The sequence below is a fragment of the Trichosurus vulpecula genome, chromosome 5 (assembly GCF_011100635.1).
Source record: "Trichosurus vulpecula isolate mTriVul1 chromosome 5, mTriVul1.pri, whole genome shotgun sequence".
Lineage (NCBI taxonomy): Eukaryota > Metazoa > Chordata > Mammalia > Diprotodontia > Phalangeridae > Trichosurus > Trichosurus vulpecula.
In genome coordinates this window covers 218108527-218128893 of record NC_050577.1, presented here as the reverse complement: position 1 = coordinate 218128893, position 20367 = coordinate 218108527, and the positions used below count along the sequence as shown (strand labels likewise).

Below are 20367 nucleotides of genomic sequence, written 5' to 3'. Positions count from 1 at the left end.
AGCCATGGCAACCCCTAAAACAAGGAAAAATAGATAATATCCCTCCACTCTTCTGACAGGAAAAATGGCAGGAGAAGAAGAAGAAAAAGTCTAGAGTTTTTAAATTGTCTAATAATGCTGACTGAGCTCCTTACAGGGCATGTTCTTGACCAATGACTGGGGAGCACACAACACTAAAGGAACTGAAATACATCAATCTTGGCATGTTTAGTATAAATAAAATCTTCAGATAGAAGAAAGCTGCAGCTAAGAGAAGGATGGTTCACAGATTCCCTTTGGAGAGACAAAAGGATTGAGTGGAGATATAGCTTTATCCTATGTCTAAAGGCAAAAAGGAACATTGGACATTTGAACATTTTCCTATTTCAGTAATCATATTAAATATTTGTAAAAAGACCACTATGGCAACAAATTACAGCTTATGTACCATGATTTGTTGAGGAGGATGAAGAGTTGCAGAAACATTACAAAGAACACAAGATACTCTAAATTAAAGTAACATACTTTTGATAGTGATTTCAATATAAAGTGGGAACAGGCATGATTGACAAAAAATAAAAAAAATAAATCCCAGCCTTGCAAATTTATTCAAATAGATAACCCACTTCTGGTGATCCATAAAGGCATAAATGAAAAAGTAATGCCAATGATTAGGACGTCTTTGACAAGAAACTGAAGACCCCAGGGGCATAGGCTGTGTTTTCCTCACTGTTGCACATTTGAATGCAACGTATATAGAAGAGGAAAAATTAATTTGGACAGTGAATAGCTACCTAAGGAGCTGGTAGCTGAATTTATGGACCACAGCTGAAAATACAGAGATGACAAAATCCATGGCCAGAGACGAGTGCAAGACACCCAGGACTTCACAGGAGCCAAGGTCCAAGAAAGGATTCAATAGTAAAACCTGTAGCCTCAAATATCTATAGACAAATGATGAAGGTTTGGGCAACAAATAAAAGGAAATGGTGGAGATCCTAATGCAGAGTCAGTTTTGACCTCCAGGGATCACTAAGACCTGGAGAAAGGAAAACCATCAGTGGACCATTATTTTGAAAGGGTATGCTTTTTCAAAAGAAACAGGATAGGAAAAAGGCGGTGGAGTGAGGGAGCACTATATAGCTATATATAAAGTATAATCATACGAGGAAATTCAGGAGCCAAAGGAGAGGGGAATCATGACCGAGAGTATTTGGGTAATGGTCCATGATGGAAAAAATGAAAGTGAAACTGACACTGGAATATATCATCACCTAGACAGAAAGAGGCAAAAGATGAGTTTAGGACACAGAGACATGACAGACTACTTCAGGAATAGGAACTTCATTGACCCAGTCATCTGCCGAGGATTTCTCTTCTAAAAACCGAAGAGCTACTTGACTTGCCTTAGTGATGATTTCTTCCTTTAAAAGGTAGAGGAAGTAACAGGCGGAAATCTGATTCTGGGTCTGACTCTCACAAACAACAAGGAACAAACTGGTGGCCACGGAAATGACGGGAACCTTGGGGAAAGGGGCGGAAATGATGACTGCTGCATAAAGTTCACTACCCAGGACAGCAAACCAAGCAAAGTCTGACATTCCCCTTAAAATTAGGGAAAGCAGAATTCAGATGGTTCAAAGAAAAAGTAAAGAGGATCCTATGGCCTAAGGTGCTATTGGGTAAGTCAGGGGAGGAGAGAGAGGTACTCAAGAAGGAAATTCTTAAGGGAAACAAGTCCATTGAGGTGGGCACAATGAATTTATCTGAAGACACTGATGTGCCTATACCACCAACCAACTACTATATAAAGAAGGCATGTACCAAAGATGGAAGGTGCAAGGCCAGGCCAAGTAACAGATGAGGAATACAAGAGCAAGGCATGCTGTAGAAAGGGGGCTTTTTGGGGGGGAGGGGCTGTGTTTAAAGCTATACATTCCTCCTACCCGGGTGACCACATTTTAGTCTCCTTTGCTGGATCATCATCCATGTCATGCACTCTACCCACAGGTGTTCCACAAGGCCTGCTCCTCCTCTTTCCTGGTGATTTCATCTGCTCCCATGGGTTTAACCATCACCTCAAGCAGATGTCTACCAGTCTGCATCACTGAATGGATGTCCCAACAGCAGTTTAGACTCAGTATGTCCCAATCATTTTTCTCCTTAAGTCTACCCTCATTCAAGCCTGTCTATTTCTATCGGGGACAGCAGCCTGAATGTCTCAGTCTGCTAGGGTTGCTGACTCACTGCTTTACAACAATCTTCCTTGACAACAATCAGCTGCAAATCCTGTCAATTCTACTTCTGCTACATTTCTTGCATTCATCCCCATCCATCCTCAGACACTGCCACTGACCATTTCAGGCCCTCATCATCCCTTACCTGGACTATCTGCCTCCCCACTGGTATCTCTGGCTCACCAAAAAATTCACTACATGCCCGTGTCAAATCATTTTTTAAAAATGCAGATCCTACCCCATCCCTCATCCACAACACACTTTCTATGTCTCCCACAAAAGTAAACTTCCTTCCACACACAGCTCAGCCTTCCAGATCACCTCCGTCAGTGGTTTCTCCCTCTTCAAATCATCTTTCCTTCATTAAATCAGTGAATATTTTGTACGCCCCAGGGAACTTTTATTTTGTCTATGGAGCACAGCGGTGCTGGCACTCATGGGCAGATGAAGAATTCAACACACAAGGTGCACAAGGGATTTGCCCAAGGGCACTGAGGCTGCTCATGACAGGAAAAATCGAGTGCGTTTAAACAACCCTGTGAAGTCAATATCTGTCTCCCCACCTTGTACATAATAATGAGCCTGAGGGTTACGTGGCTCACTCATGGCCCCATCACTAGTAAGGACAACAGCTGGGATTCATTCTCAGGTCTCCACTCTTCAAGTCAGAGCTTCATCTACTACACAGCGACCAAGGTCCAGGGCTTCCTTCATATCAAATTTAGCATGGGAAACCAACTGAATTGAAGGGGTATTTTCCCCTATTCACAATTAACCAATTTTCAATAAAATTCTACCTTTTCATATTCCTACCACAGTAGCATCAATTAATTACATTTTCCCATGAGCTCAAATAAAGAAAGACTACATATGGGTTTCCTCCCAATTACTGCTTATTAAAAAGCAGATGAAGCAATTATAAAATGCATTAAATGTGATTTACATTGGTCAACATTTACTAGTAATAAAATGATCATAATAGCCAGTTAGAAGCACTGAAAAGTGTACCTGTAAAAGACTAATGATTGAGGACACTTCAAATGCCCAGCTAGCTAAAAATAGCTGGTTCTGATTTTATGCCTCTCAAATGAAACTCAATGTCCACCCTTCCAAAAGATATAAAACCTTTTTTGCTAACCTAGTCCATAAATCCTGCTACCTTCCAATGACCACAGAGCTTATGTGCACAGGAAAACTTTTTATAAATATTAAATTATGAATTTTAATGTGAAACAGATGATATTCAAAAACGGCCCTTTAAAAACAAAATTTGGAGGTAGGCAAAGCCAAAATATTTTCAACAATATTTCAGATTTTTTTTTTTTTTTTGAGCACGGAGGGGAGGTAAAAACAGTTCAGGCATGCCCAAGGAACGACACTACAAATACTTCACGACAAACTGGTGTTTGGGAAGGAATAGCAAACAACCATTTCAATCATCCAAGAACTGCATTCCACAAACACGAGACTACTCCATTACTTCTATGAATAATGGAGCTTTTAATCAGAGGAGAAAAATGAATGCCATGAGTTCTGGCCCAAAGATAGTTTCATAAAACACCAGTTCTGCCCTGTCATTTGAAGTGCCATTTTCTTAAAGCAAACAAACACATGCACCCTACCCCCACCTCTCAAATAGGAAGCTTAGATTTACGTTACTGCAGAATTATTTCATTTTGTATTTCTACCACTGACTTCAAACCTTGACCCTGATACTCCCCCTCTCTGCTGAACCACTGTCCTCTTTCCTAGTTTTTCCCATCAAACTTCTAGGAAGAACAGCTTACCCTTACTGTGTTGACTTATGCATCAACCACTCATTCCCTCAAACCCCCATAATCTGGGCTTCTGCAGTTAACATTCTAATAAAATAGTTGTTGGCAAGGTCACCCACCACTAACTCTCCCTTCTTCCTTGATCACTAGGGAATCTCAAGGGGCAGCTTCTGCCAGAAATTCCCCAGTTACAGCGAGGAGGGGCTTCTGGTCCAAGTACTGGGCTAAATCATTGGGAAAGGCCCAGGAAGCAACATGACTATTTGCTCACAGCAATCTAAAGTGCCTTTAGGTAGGGCTTGCCAGATAGTGCACCACTGGCTACTGCTGAATAACCTGTCCTGCTTATAAATCTTCAATGGCTCCCCACTGCCAGCCAAATAAAATAGGAACTCCTTAGCCTTTCATATCTTCTATTATTCCCCTCCACACATCTCACAGACCACTCAAATACACCTCCCTACATCCATGCTTTTGCCCATACCCTTCCTCCTGCCTTAGCATCATCGATGGAAGAAATCCTCCTTATTCTTCAAGGCAGGACTGCTTCAGTCAGCAGTGACCCCTTTCCTTCTGAACTTCTTAGATGACATCCTTTTTCATCAATAGTACAGAAAACAGTTGGTGTCTGTTATTTCTCTCCATGTCTTTACCTCCCTTACTAGAATATATGCTAACTTGGGGGCAGGGACTGAGCTAATACCTAACTGAAAGCCCTTGCCCCTCACCCCCAGTGCTTTGTTTAATGATTATTTGTTGAAAGACCATATAAAAAAAAAATCACCCTGATCACAAGTGATCATGCTAGATGTCTTCTACTTTCCCAAAACATCTCTTTTCTCACCACCCCATTCCCAGCCAAGCCTCTGTCCTCACCACCCTACAGCATCACTTTTTCTCATGGCTCCTTCTGCAGATATGGCAAAGTTGACACCCTCTACCCCTCCTTGTGGATACAGGCAAGCTCTCTCATATCTCTGGATTCCAACCTCTTCTCTCTACTCATACATAGATCATGTCCATCTTGGCTCAGGTCTGCATCATCTCTTGACTCAATGACTACATAATCCTTCTAACTGGTCTCCTGGCTGCCTCAGGTTTCTCCTCACTCCAGTCTATTCTCCACACAAGCGCCAAAACGCCTAAACCTAGATCTGACCAGATTATACCCTCATTCAATGGCCTCCAGTGGCTACCTATTGCCTCCAGGCAACAGAAACCCCTCTCTGGAGCATTTTTTAAGCATTTGCCAATCTGGCTCCAAGGACATTCCAACATGATCCAGCCAAGCTGGTGTTAACTCTGTTCTTCATTGACGTTCCCTTATCTTCCAGCGGACACCTTGGCATGGACTATCCCCTTCGTATGGCCCCCTTCCACATGACGCTGTGCATGTACGCGTCCATACCTGTTAGGTATGCCGGCTCCTTCAGAGGAGGGACTGATCGCTTCCTTCTGTCTGTCTCCTCCTTCTCACCGGACTGCCGGCTTCCTGAGTCCCTCTCCTGATCCTTAGTCATCAATAACCAATAAGCTCTGTCCTGAGCTCTCTTCTCTGCTCAAGCCTCTCAGTAACCTCAACCACTCACATAATTTCCATTAAAATCTCTATTCCAACAAATCCTCAATCTGACTCAAGCCCCAATTTCTTCCAGGAGTTCTCTCACATTTCTAATCGTGCCCTAGACATTAATGGCTGGATGTCCCACCAAACTGAACATATCCAAAGTGGAATTCATCACCTCTCCCCCTATACTGACCTGTCAGTTCACCCAACTTCCCTAATTATGTGGCTGTACCATCCTCCCAATAACCTTAGCTCAAAAACCTCTCCTCACATCCAATCTACTGTCCAGTCCTACCAAACAACTGCCACCAAACTTGATCAAGTCCTCACTGCTTGGTCATCTAGATTATTAAACCAGTCTTCAAACTGGCCTCAGAGAAGACTGGAAAAGGCTCAAAGAGGCTATGCCCACACTGAGTGTGTGACACAGGGTGAATCCCTTGACCTCTCCAGGCCTTGGCTCCCTAATCTGTAAAATGGGGGTGGGGAGGGGGCGCTATGGGGAACTGGAGTAGAAAATCTTTCTGGTCCCTCCCAGCATTAAATCTAAGATGCAACTGTTTTCTGACTCCAATTTTTACCCCCATCCTTCACAAAATGACTAAAATAATCCCCAGTGCACACATGTCAACAAGTCACTCCTTGCTCCAAAGCCTTCACATGCTGCCTACAACACTGGTTCCCAATGGTTCCGAGCACACGGGCCTTTATTACATCTGTATATCTATATATCCAGCCCATGTCCAGTCCATGTCACCAACTGCCTATAGGACATTTCAGACAGCTCCGATGTCCCAGAGACCTCTCAAACTCCTAACTGAGCTCATTATCTTTCCCCCAACACCCCAACCTCCCTCTTTCTGTTGAAGACATCCCCACCTTCCAATCTCTCAGGTTCTCCTCTCAATCTGACTGCTTCTGTCCCTCAGTGAAGACCCTCCTCACCTCTTGCCTAGCCTCTTGATGGGTCTTCCCGATTCAAGCCTCTCCCCTTTCAGTCCATCCCACACGCTGCTGCCAAAGGGATTTACCTCATGAGCAGATCTGACCAAGTCACTACTGCACTCAAATTCCAGTGTCTTCCTATTGCCTCAAGGATCCAATCAAACTCCTCCGTTTAGCTCTTTGAGCCCCACACAACCTAGCCCCGAACAATCTTTGGAAACTCAATGGACGTCATTCCCCTTCCCACACTCTGAGAACCAGGAAAACTGGCTGACACTGACTCTCCTGTCTCCATTCTTTTGTACAGCTCATCCTACAGGACTGGAACGTACCCTTCCTTTCCTCTGCCTCACAGAGGCCCTAACTCTTCCTTTAAAACACAGCCATCTTTGGAATGAAGCATTTCCTGATCCTCCAATGGCTAGTGCCACTGTCCCTCCAAAAACCATCTTGTTTAGCTACTTTCGATACACGTGCATCTATTCACTGTATATTTATGCATGTACTTCTTGTCTCTCCCTTTAGAATAAAACCTCCTTGAGAGTAGAGACTATTTCATTCTGTATATCTGTATCCCCAACACCCTGTACACTGCCAGCCGGTTCTTAATAAATGCTTGTTGGTTAATACAGAAGTACTTCTACATATCTGAAAAAGAAAGCCTCTGTGTGTGCTTGCCTGAACCTGTGATTCTATTGGTTTAGGGAGTTTCTAGTGAAGAAACTCCCTTTACCAGTGCAGATCCAGACTGATGGCTGAAAGGAACTAACTTGCTCAGGCTCACACAGACTGTGTTGGGATTTGAACTCTCGCTTGCCTGACTGAACTGGCTTGCTGAAAAAAGCACTGACCTGGAGTCAGAGGATCAGGGTTCAAATCCTGTCTCTGATAACTGCAATCTGTGTGACCCTGGGCAATCACTCTGCTTCCCTGGACCTCAGTTTCTGCATCTATGAAATGGGGTTGGCCTACATGGCTTCTGACATCCCTCCCAACTCTAGATCTGTAAGTATGACTCCCAGGTCTGTGTATCCAGCCCTGGGCTTTCTTCTGATCCAGTCTTTAATCTCCAACTGCTAGCCAGAGAGACCATTACATATCCTGAAGGCATCTCAAATTCAACCACATAGTGCAGCCTCTTCCTTTCTCTCACACCCACCCACTTCTGTCGGTGGCAACACACCCTTTCATCACAGTGTTCACAGCTGTGGGGTCATCCTCAATTCTGCACTCTTACTCACCTAATCACACATCTTAGACTAAACTCATTATCTTTCCCCCCAAATCCTTCCCTCTTCCTGGCACTACCACCCTCCAGTCACCTAGCTTCTTAGCCCAGCCTTCACCAACAGTGGAAATGGTACTGGAGGCAGAGTCCACAGGCTAGGCTTTAATCCTCTCTCTAAGTGGGGCATGTTGGCACCTGCCTAGAAGCCCTGCTATGAGCATGGGACTGAGGCTAGTCTGTCTCGTCAGCTGCAGTAGCCCAAACTGACTGGGTGTCTGAACTGAGACCCCCAAAGAGAGGCTGTCTCAGAAGGGGTGACCTGGACCAGATCAGAGATGAACAGGTCAAAGCTCCTAAGCAGATCACAGTGGGACTTGGCCCATAAACAGCACATCTAGCTTGGATGAGATAAGGAGATTTGTCTTCAAAAAAATCTTTTTAAAGAATTTAGACTCTACCACTACCTGTGTGGTATTAGGCAAATTCCTTAACCTCTTTGGTCCCCGCTCCATTTCTTCACCTGTTGGAAGGAGGGGCTGTAGAAGACCTCAGAGTTCCCTTTCCAGCTATCCTATGAACTCCCCCACCTCCATCCCCATCACACATTGCACAAGACTTGTTCTCCCCATACTCAATCATTTCCCTTCATGTATGCTACTTTAACTCAAATTCAATTACTGATCATATCATCTCTGGCTTCTGTGAATTATGCAGGCCACTCCCATGTCTGAAATGCACTATACCTCCACCTCCCTACCTGAAGAAAACTCTCCCTTCCTTCAAGAACAATCTCAGCTACCACCCTTCAGCAGAAAATGATCTCTGCCGCCTCAAATTTTCCTAGAAGACTTTGAATCTCTCTTCTCTATTTCTGATGTCTAAAGAGGAATCCTATTTATTGAAGCCCATGCTGCAGCCTCCCTTCAGACTGCGGCCTCCAAGAGAACAGGGGTATTGTCACCATATACAAACACATGTCTCCTTGGTACCCAGCACAGACTCTTACTCTCTTTGAATTAAGGGAGGACAGACATCAGCTTAAGAGACAGGGTCAATAGAGACCTGTTTTCAACAGGAATTATAATTTCATCCCTAAAATACATATTTGTATTGACAATTATCCTTGTATTAATCAGATGCCAGTTTTATCTATATCTTTAAATAGTAATCTGTCATACTATATTTTTACAGAAATGAAGTACTTTCAGAGATTTGTAGACTAGAAAAAGGGTGACATAAATAATTTTAAAAGAGGTTTGGAAGTCAGAGCAACACATCTACAATATCATTGAGAAGGAACAAATCATCCATTTGGGGGGAAATTCTGTAACTGTCTCTTCTCTGCTGAACCTCATTAATACTAGCACTAGTATCAACCTAAGTAAAAAAAAAAAATCATGCCTCTGACAGTCTGAATTGATTCAACATTAACAAAGTACAATTATTACAACATCTTACATGAGTTGTTCATCACTTCATTATAGAACAAGGCTAACAAGATCAGATCAGAGATCTAAAGGGTCTGGCCTAATGGAAGCTCTGGTTTGGAGTTTAGAATATATGTAAAATCTTCTGGATATTAGCCAATAAAAATGACACTGCTATTTCTTATGAAATGAAGTGGCAAACAATTGTTTTCATGAGGAAAATGCTAAGTACAGCGATTTTTTTTCCACATAAAAATGTTTTTGCTTGGGATGGAGGGACAGGAGATGGACCAGAATGATCATGCCATGGGATTGCATTTGGTTTAAGGAATTGGATACGTTTCCCCTAGAAAAAGAGAAAACCTAGGGATGGCTGTCCACAAATACTAAAAGACTATGATGTGGAAGAGTTGAATTAAGATTTGTTCCTCTTGGCTCCAAATGGCAGAAATAGTAATAATCAATTAAAACTGAAGAGAGGCAAATGTGGCTACATGTTAACCAGAAGCATGGTTGAAAAAAGAAATGGCGGCCCCAAGGCATGGTGTCCCCAAACTGGAGATCATCAAGTGAAGGCTCGAAGTAGTGGAAAGAGGATTTCCGGGCAGGTAGAGGTTGGATTAGGTGGATTCTGAGGTTCCTTCTGGATAATATCCTCTAAGGAAGAGTCATGCAGTGAAAATTTAATCTTCAGTGCAGGTGGGATGGGCATATTTCAGAAATACATGACAGCAACAAAGAGGGGCACACATATCCTAAGGATCCATCTGTAAGGTCAATAATAACAATAAACCAGCAAACAAATAACTGAATTTATGCATTTAAGTTTGCAAAAACCTTTTTGTTCCTTACAATAAACCCTGTGAGGCAGGTTTTATTATTATCCCCTTTTTACAAATGAGGAAATTGAGGCTGGGACAGGCTACTGTCATATTGCTATTGAGTGTCCAAGGAGAGATTTAAGCTCATGACAACCTGATTGAAGTCTGTCATTCTGTTCACTATACCACATTATGGTTAAAAAGAGCTGTTTACATAAGGAGCATTCTAAAGTCAATTCTTATTTTTTTTTGGAGGGGTGGGGTAGGCAGGGCAGTTGGGGTTAAGTGACTTGCCCAAGGTCATACAGCTAGTAAGGGTGTCAAGTGTCTGAGGCCACATTTGAACTCAGGTCTTCCCGACTCCAGGGCTGGTGCTCTACTCGCTGCGCCACCTAGCTGCCCCTCTAAAGTTAATTCTTAGTCACCTCGCATAATTCTAGTAAAGACAAGGTATTTGTAAATAAATCTAGGCATGTGATACAGTATACACCTTTGAAAATTCACAATATGAATTCAGAGTGGTTTTAAAACATGTTCAACCTCAAAGTGGAAGAAAAATGCTTCTCTTGTTTTAGAAAATAAAGAATACAAAAAAGAGAGGTTTTTCATTCACTTGCTTCTACTTGAACAGCTACAGACTAAGAACAGAACGCAGAATTCCAAATTCTATTTTGTATTTAATAACATAGTATGGTTTGATTGCTCATCATTTTAAAAGTCCATCTAGAATACTCCTAAGAGGCAATGTATTAAATTTCCCAATAGAGAAGGCAATTTAGTACAGACCAGAAGTCTGTTTCTTCAAGGAAAAGAAAGATAATGGGTACTTGTAGCATATATCACCAAAGCAACAATATTATCTCCTGTTAGAAAGCTAAACCAGGATCTTTCATTGTTTTAGTAAAACTTAAAAATCAGGGTGTCGTCTTAGACAAAAGCTTGCTGTGTATGTTGAAGGATGCCAGGAAATAAGGTCTGACTTGTAGGTAGTCAAATGTCAGTCTTGCCATTAATACATCCTTTCTACTTATGTAACACTACTAAATTTAGGTGGCCCATGTCAGATCACGACTTCCCTACACTTCATCTTCTGTGGAATGGGACAAAGATTCGGTGAAAATGGCTTACGTGAAAATGTTTGAACTTCAGAGGAAACAACTCATTCATTAGAATGAGATCTACACAGGCTAATGCAGCATCATGTTTTTAGATCATCAATAGTCACAAGTAACATCTACCTAATCTCGTCATCTCCCATATTCTTTTTCTTAAAACTGTTCATTTGGACATATTTTAAGAGTATAGTTACCTTTTCAAAAAAACTCACCAAGATTAAATGGCCACTTTGACTTCAAAAGTTTCAGCATTTTAGTGGGAGTATACACACTAAACAGATGTTAATCTGGGTGAGAAGCATGGAGGTACAAACAATGGAAGAAACAATGCCTTTGGTGATCACTAGAGGTATGACAAAAGTGGTTACAGAGGGGAAAAGCCCAGGATCTGACTAGAAAAGCAACCTCAGACTTGCATGCACACATAACAGAGAAGAGCACTAAGCTCCAAGTAATGGGGCTGGCATCCTACTTATTTGGGGTTTGCCACTGCATGACTTGTGAAACACAAATTTATCTTTCTGTTCCTCAATGCCCTCACAAAACGAAGGCACTGAGGATAGTTAACCTCCTTTCAAGCTCTGAGATCCCCTGACCTTATTAATTTCTATTATGGATAGAGGGAAAAAAATATGGCACTGTGACAATTCCTATAGAAGGATGAAACAGTTAAACTATTGAGTTTGGTAGTCTGTCTCAAATATAATCACGTGCTGAGGGCACACAGCTCAAATAAAACCTCAAAACTGAAGACTATGGAGAACAAATGGAATGATCTAAAAAAAATAACGGAAGTACCCAATAATTCTCGTGGGGAAACAGGGAAAAGAACTGGCGACAATAGTTACTGGCTCCAATATTTATTGTTCATACTCTATGCAATGGTTAAGTAAAGAAAGTATGACAGAGTAAAAGTATTCCTTTTCCAGGTCAATGACTGCAGGAGAATTCATAAGCAAACAAGGGACAGAGGTGATCACAAAAGACAAAATAAACAATTTCTATTACAAAAAAATGTTAAGCTTTTTCATGAACAAAATAAATGTACATAGAATAAGGTAAAAAAGATCCAATGGGGATTGGGCGGGGGGCGAGGGGGGGCGGAGAGGGAAGAATCTCTGCATCAAACATCTCTGATGAAAGTTAGATATCCAAAATAAATAGGCAAATGACACAAGTACACAGTCATTCTCCAACAGGCAAAGTTTGAATAGAAGCAAGACTGTGAACCATCCATAACCATACGAAAAATGCTCCAAATCACTAATAAGAGAAATGTGTGATAAGCTAGCTAAGGGAGAGGAGAATATATACAGGAGGAGAGAGTGATCAACAGTGACAGATGCAGAAGGGCAGTCAAGAAGGATAAGAAAAGACCAGAAGACCTGGAATTAAGGCATCACTGGTAACTTTGGCAAAAACAATTCTGACTGAGTGAAGAAGTCAGAAACCAGACTGCAAAGAGCTGGGGAGCGAGAGAAGTGAAAGCACTGAGTATAAACAGCCTTTTCAAGGCATACAGATGAGAGAGGGAGAAGAGCTCTACAATGAGAGCTTTCAGCAACAGTGGAGCCTAGTGAAGGTTTTCTAAGGATGGAGATAGTTGGGCACATTTGAAGGCAATAAAGGAGGAACTAGGAGATAAGGAGAAACTGAAGACTGGATATACAATCCTCACTGAAGATACACTCAGCTGAAGAATCCTGGAGAAGACGGGATCAATGGCACACGTAGGGTGGCTAGCCTCAACAAGGAAGAGGGACATCTCGTGATCTTAGGCAGATGTCAAGGGGTTTTGAAAAGAAGGGGGAAAGAGGGAATTAATGGTGAACAGCCTCAATTCTACCAGGAAAGTAAAGAAGCAAGTTTGTCACCTACAATGGAGAACAGAAGGTAGGGGCAGGGAGAAGGTCTGGAATATCAAGTATGATCACTTATTTTTACAAAAGCATTGAGCCTTTCTCCAGTTGTTTAAAAAAAAAACCAACCTATTCTAGAGTTTAGCCTAAAGACAACTGTAAAAGGATATTCCCTGCTTATACCACATTAACCCTGAATAGTTATAATATAAATCTGATTAAAAAAAATAACCATTTTATTATTCTAAATAGAGAAACATGCATATACCGTATGTGCAAAAGAGATGGGTATTTGATAGTAAGTCTAAAATGCAAAAGAAAGTATGTCTATATTTATTTATGAAGTACTTACTTGTTCTTTTGTTTTATGTCTTAGAGTATCTGTTTAAAGAAACAGGGAGAAGCTAGGAAAGAGTCATACACCCTTACTAGGGTCATGTAAAACTCAGTCTATACACAACAAAGTAGGGGAGTCAGGTTGAATTTTCCAAGACGCAAAGCCAAAGCAAATGTTCAGATTCATTAAAAAGAATCTGTCTGTATCAGAAGGTTCCCAATTACGAAATACCTTGGTACTATGAATACTCACTTGGATTTTCTGGGGATGTCCAACAAAAGGAAATATTCCCCTTCTCTATAGCTAGGTGACTCATATTTGCAAGGCTACTAAACATTGCCTTTAGGTTGTCAGATTACCAAAACACATAAACATATAAACAACCTATGACTGTTGTTTCTTCAATCACATAAATATATTGGTTTTAGAATGATTCAATAGACATTATTTGGTATGTATTAAAGAGAAAAAGTATTACCTCCATAGAGATTCGTCTGTGTATCCGGTTTCTGAGACAAACACCTGTGGGAGACTGGACTTCATCCGATGAAGTCCCCGAAGCTTGGTCACTTTCACCATCTGATCCCATTTTTAAATTTTCATGAACAATATCTGAGTCATAAAAAAAATGCACATTATTTTCCTTAGAGGATGGATTAAGCCCCTCATGAGGCATGTTTTCAATTATTACAAGTAAAATTATAATTTAATTTTAGCTAAACTGCAAAAATCATGCAATGATGTTTCATTTAAATTCTAAGAACTAAGTCTATTAGTACGGGTATTTCATTAACTGAATCCTAAAACAGTATCATTTCTCAAAGTAATTCTACATTTACATTTACATTAATTCTACATTAAAGTCTAAAATGCAGGTTTTATAAAGGATAATTTCTAAAGTATTCTTTTTATATTGGAGAAAATTCATCTCAACACTATGGAAAATAAAATTGGGGAAAAAAATTGGACACCTCCTCCAATCCTTGAACACATTAATTATCTTCTGATTTATCTATCAATAACTGAAACAAGAAATGAATTCTCATCAACCTAAGTCAGTTTAAATTCAATCATGACTAAATGAAGGCAATGTAGTAAAGCACTCTACTGCTCTTGTTCTGGTCAAGGCCCAACCTGTGGGTGTGTTCTATACCTGCTGACCCTACTTCTCTTCTACCTGCTCCCCACCGTTGGGCTTTTCAAGCCAAATGCTGTCCTTAAGGTCACTCCTGCATTCCCTGACCAGCTCCATGGTGTTTCTCAGTCCTCCTCAAGCCCAACTCTTGGCTGCATTTGGCACTTCTGACCACCCATGCTTCCTTCAAACTCTTCTGGTTCTCTGACTGATTTTTTCATTCCTTGGACTGACTTCTTGAACCATAAGTATGCATGCCACAAAGTTCTACCCTCTGCCCTCCTCCTTCCTTTGTAGGTTCACTCTGCACTCAACTGCTTCATGAGCTCACCTACTCTGATACCAACTATCATCTCAATATAAAGATTATCAAATTTCCAGCCCTGTCTCTTCAACATATAGTCCTATATTTCCAAAAGTTTTGTTTATATTTAAATTGTTAAAAGTTAGCTCTGATTATTTCCAAAATTTTTGTGTTGATATTTAAATCTTAAAAAGTAAGCTCTGATTAATGCTAAGTTAATAAGCTGACATTTTTTATTCTTTAAAAAAGAAGTTATGAGTGACATATTAAACACCCCAAGTGTTTTAAGAATTAACTGTTTCACAAGCTTTGCTCCAAATGGAAGATGAAAATACACTTCTGTCTCACGATAGTGGTCATTAGGTTGGATTTTACAGATTACTGCTCAGAAAAAAATAAAGTAGGAATATACATGTTAATGACCTGACAATGAATACTTATTAATTCCACTTAAAAAGTACAAAGCTCAGGAAAAATTATATAGACACTGAATTTTTTAAAGTTCCAATGATCTACTGTTGAAGTATCCAAAGCAAATGTGATAGTTCATAACCTTGAGACCACTGAAGAAATGAGAAAATTGAAAGGGATCTGCATGTACAAAAATATTTATAGTAGCTCTTTTTGTGGTGGCAAAGAATTGAAGAGGATGCCCATCAACTGGGGAATGGCTAAACAAGTTGTGGTATATGAATGTAATGGAATACTATTATGCTATAAGAAATGAGGAGCAGACGGACTTCATAAAAACCTGGAAAGACTTCTGTGATCTGATGCTGAGTGAGGGGAGCAGAACCAGGAGAACATTATACACGATTACAGACACACGGTATCTGTGATGACTAACTTTTATAAACTTGGTTCTTCTCAGCAATACATTATAAGATAACCCGGAAGATTCACGAAGGAAAAAGCTATCCACATCCAGAGAAAGAATTATGGAGGCTGAATGCAGATTGAGGCAAACTATTGGCTCTCTTTTTTTTCCCCCTTCTTTTTTGGTTTTGTTTCTTCTTTCTCATGATTCATTCCATTGGTTGTAACTCTTCTTTACAACTTGACTATTGTGTAAATAAGTTTAATGAAAAGGTATATGTACAACCTATATCGGATTACATGCCGTCTTGGCGGGGAGGGGGGAGGGAAGGGAGGGGCAGAAAATTTGGAACTCAAAAACTTGTGGAACTGAGTGTTGTAAACTAAAAATAAAAAAGAAATTAAAAAAAAGAAATGAGAAAATTGTAACTTCATAGAAAAAGCCTGTTTACTTCTATTTACTGAAGTCAGCTACATTAATAAACTTTTTAAAAAAATTTGTTTAAAAGGCAAATGTGTTTGTGTGTATGTGTAAATATACATACATACATATATATATAATATGTATATATATATATAATATATATATATATATATATATATATATATATATCAATAAACATTTAAAATGCTTGCTGAATGTCATTGCTTTCCCCTCCACTACCACCTGCCTTAATCCCCTAATAAACCATCTTATATTCACTCAATCTCCCTTCAAATCCATCTCTCATAGCATTGCCAGACTTAGACTTTCTTATGCACAGATCTGGCTGGGACACTGCTTGGCTCAAAAACCATCCATAGCTCCCCATTACCCAGTCACTACACCTTGCCTCCTATTCAAGCATCTCCACAGTCAGATGCCAGCCTATTTTCAAGTTTCATACAAGCTTTCAAGTACTCTATGTTCTAGTCAAATTAGATCTCGGATACTCTTTTAACTTTCCTATGCCCATGCCTCTGCTCTCTCTGCTTGCTATGCCTAGAATGCAGAGTACTCTTTCCCCCTGTTCACTTAATTCTTATCTATCCTTCAGAAGCCAAATGAAGATTTTCCCAGGAATTCCCCAGTCGTGAATGACCCTTTTGCTTGACATCTCTGAGAGGCACCTCCGAGAGAATTCTGTCACTATTCCCCTGAGGCTCCTAACACCCACTTTAGTCCTCTGGATGTTCCCCATTCCTCTTCCTCTAACAGTCAGTAAGGCACATGAGGGCAGAAACCCCATTTAATCTAAACTCTGTATCTCTTCCAGTACCTACCATGCTTTTCTACACTAGAGATATTTCGTGAGCGCTTGCTGTCTTGTTCTCAATATATAAATTTATCATAAGTGAAGGAATTTATTCAGAAAACAATGTGATGTAATCAATAAAAATGAAATGAAATTTTAAACAATGTAGTTGTCCCTCTCCTAATCTGCATATATAAATTAAAAATCCCAGAATGGTGATGATAATCCATGTCTGTCTTTTGATTTTTTTCCCCCAATATTTTTCACATCTATGAAGATTTTTATGAAAACTTTTCCTCTAAAATTGTCCGACCAAACAGCTCTTAATTTTTATATTAGCTACCAGAACTATATTACATTTAGCAATATAATTCTATTTCTTTTTTTCCTAAAAAATCTGAATACAAGTCTCAGGCAAGTTAATAAAATATTTTATGCAGTTGAAAAACACACTTTAAATTAGTGGAAGCCTCATTAAGATGACCATCTTAGCATCTTGGAATTGATCAATATATATCCTGTTCAAAAAAAAAAAAAGCAGCAGCATCCTAAACTAACACAATGGAGAAAGATCCAGCCCTCAAGTGAGGGAAATGTGAGTTCAAGCTCTCCCACTGATAGACGGCTGTGGCACTTTCAGTGAGAGCCCCCTACAATTCTCCAAGATGATAAGCTGGAGTGGGAGCGTTGCATCCTCGCCAGGAGACTCCTACAACAACGAAATCATTGGTTGGGCCAAAAAAACCGCAAAACCAGATAATTTCTATAAAGAGCAAAAATTATCAATATCTAACAATAGAAACTGCAATCTGACATTAAATACTTCTCAAAACTAAGTATTATAGAGTGGCAGCTGACAGGTGGCTTCATTCACAACTTTTTCTGAACCAGAAGACCAAGCATCTAACTTTAAAACAAATTTATCCAGTTACTCCTTAAAATTAAAACTAAGTAGAGAAGAGTAGAATTTTACAGACTTCTAATCATCCTTTTCCTAATTAGATTTGCTTATATTTAAAGCTAAGAGAGAGATTAAACAACATAAAAATTCAATGTAGATACTGGTCTTATTAGCCAGAATACAAAGTGGCCTACAGCCAAGTTTAATAGACTATTTAATAATTGCAAAAATCAGCTTTCATCCCTTAAAGATTATTCATAAATACCAAGACAATGGTTAAAAAGCTAAATTACGCACACATGTATAATATGCTATAATATAAATGTGTATATGTATAATTTATAAAAATATATGAGAGCCATGTAAAAGTATGATCAGAAAACTGAGACTGAGATTTTTAGAAATCTTTCAAACTTTTAATAACCAATAGGCCTTTAGTTTCTGATCACTGATATTCAAGGACTTCCAGTCTTTTGTAACTAGCCCACATTCAAAAACGTGTGAAACTGATTTTGTGAACTAACACCATGAATTACAACATTACTCAATAACTTCAATGAGACACCCATTCTGTCCTACAGTTGTTCCTCTGGTTATCTTAATACCAGTAATGAATTTCCAAAGCTTACTTTGAACTCAGGAATCAAAAGCCATATATTCAATGTGAACAATTAATATTCATTATCAAGGAATAAAACCAGTCCACATATCTACAGTTTCCAAATAACTAATTTTAGCCCTTCAAATGGGTAAAATTTTAATAATTGCAAGCCATTTGGTGGAAATCTTCCTAAGACATGTTTTCCCCTTCCCCTGCCTTTTGTATGTCTTTTCCACTAAAGCTCTCCTCTAGCGCATAGCCGCACATTTTGGGGCCACCATGGCTATGCCCTCAGAACACAAGCTCTGATAAGTCAGAGGAAATTGAAAAATCAGCCAGGATGGGTTCAGAGAGGAAGGTGTGTCTGTCATATCTGAGGTCTGCCAAGCTGAAATCAGAGAGGCTTTTCACCAACTAATGTGTATGGAGGCTTTGGGGGATACAGTACCTCTCAAAGACGACTAAGACAAGGAAGAAAGTTATTGATCCATTCCACCGGAAGGAGTACCCAGTTCAATGAAATCATGGGTGACTAAAATCCTGGATTATAACATTACCTGGTGATAAAAGCAAGGACTTCAAGGTTACTACTGTGCTACATAGTACAAGGGTCTATCTAGACTGCTGCGCCTTCAGCTGAGGGGTGTCTTTTTAAGTGGTTTTTCTTTTCCCGTGCTTTCTGTCTCCTTCCTCAGTAACAATGAAGCTATTCCTTATAACTGTCACTGTACCTACATCTGGCAGTCCGTCCCTTTCCTCAGTCTAACTTCCTGCTGCTTCCCTCTGAAGTGGGCTGGGGAACAAGTTCATCAAGCTGGCTGGTTCTGCTTGACACATTCACATAAATCAACGAGAGGCGCTATGTGAAGGTTTAGACCGCAAAGTAAAAATAAAATATCCACAATAAATTACCAAGTCTGCTTCCATTTCTGGGCATTGCCATGAAGGAGCCGAGACTTCCCCCTATCACACTGTGTGGTCTCCGCAATGGGGGCTTCTTGAAAGAGCCCGTGTACTGATGGAGGAAGGAGTGCATACTGTGTGACGCTGGAGGTCTGCCATTCTTCACAATGGGCTCTATCATCCCCGGGGGCCAAAAATTTCATTCCATGCACATCCCAAGATCCAGGAACACGTCAGAGGAATTGAATAAGCAAACAAACAAACAAAAAAAAAACACAAGAAAGTTACTATGCAGATCTCTGTAAATAACGATATTTTTGTCAGTCTCCATAAGGAACACATCTAAATTATGACTTCCAAGTTGCAATTTCTGAGTGTGACCCTTGTAAGCTTAATTAAGTATACATTTCTTGTTCAAGTTAATCTGGAAAATTTAATGGTATATTTTTTAAAGCTCTCCACAGAGTTTTATTTCCATTTTAAAATTTACTTTAAGGTTGCCTTAATTTTATTTTTCAAAAAAATCCTGCTACATGCTTTTCATTTCAAATTCAACCAACAAACATTTGAGGATTATCTACCCAAAGGACTGTCGTGAGGAAAGCATTTTGTTAATCTTACAAAAGCACTACACAAATAGGAGATGTCATTACTACTGCATGGCCCTGTCTGGGTGAGGATATACTAGCCTGACACTAAAGGAGACAGCACTCGAGTCTGGGAGAAGACCTGTGGATCCAACCACGTACGTAAACTGGGTAACAAGGCAAGACCGTATCAGGGAAGCATCAGATGAACAGTTACTGGGTACAGACCGGAGGTTTTCAATCATTCTGAATTTGGAAAACCTTTATAATAAAAAAAAAAAAATTATAGGACCTTGGTCAACCAGTAACGATGCCTTCATGATTGCATGTTTAAAAGTACAGTAAATGGTAATAATGGAGCCAAATATATACCAGTTTGTGACCAAGAAGGCATCGGAAGGAGCCAGCCTGAAATAACAACATGGACAATGTCAACAACGGTGACAAGGACAACAACAAGAAAAATCACAGTGTTAACCTAGTAGCACTGTGGATACTTTCTAAAATTTCATTTTTATTTAAGCCATGGTAAAAACAAATGTGCAGAAACAAACCAGGGATTATTCTTAGCTGGTTCCATTTTGGTGCAACAAGG

General features: G+C 39.9%; 1 protein-coding gene across 1 annotated transcript in view; it reads right to left on the bottom strand.

Moving 5' to 3' along the window:
- CDK17 (cyclin dependent kinase 17) overlaps window positions 1–20367 on the bottom strand; it is a 145085-nt gene that overhangs the window by 47900 nt on the left and 76818 nt on the right. The window contains exons 3-4 of the mRNA XM_036760187.1: window positions 19195–19359; window positions 13769–13902 (exon numbers count right to left, since the gene is read on the bottom strand). Of these exons, the coding sequence (XP_036616082.1) occupies window positions 13769–13902; window positions 19195–19359 (299 nt within the window). The remainder of the gene's footprint in view (window positions 1–13768; window positions 13903–19194; window positions 19360–20367) is intronic.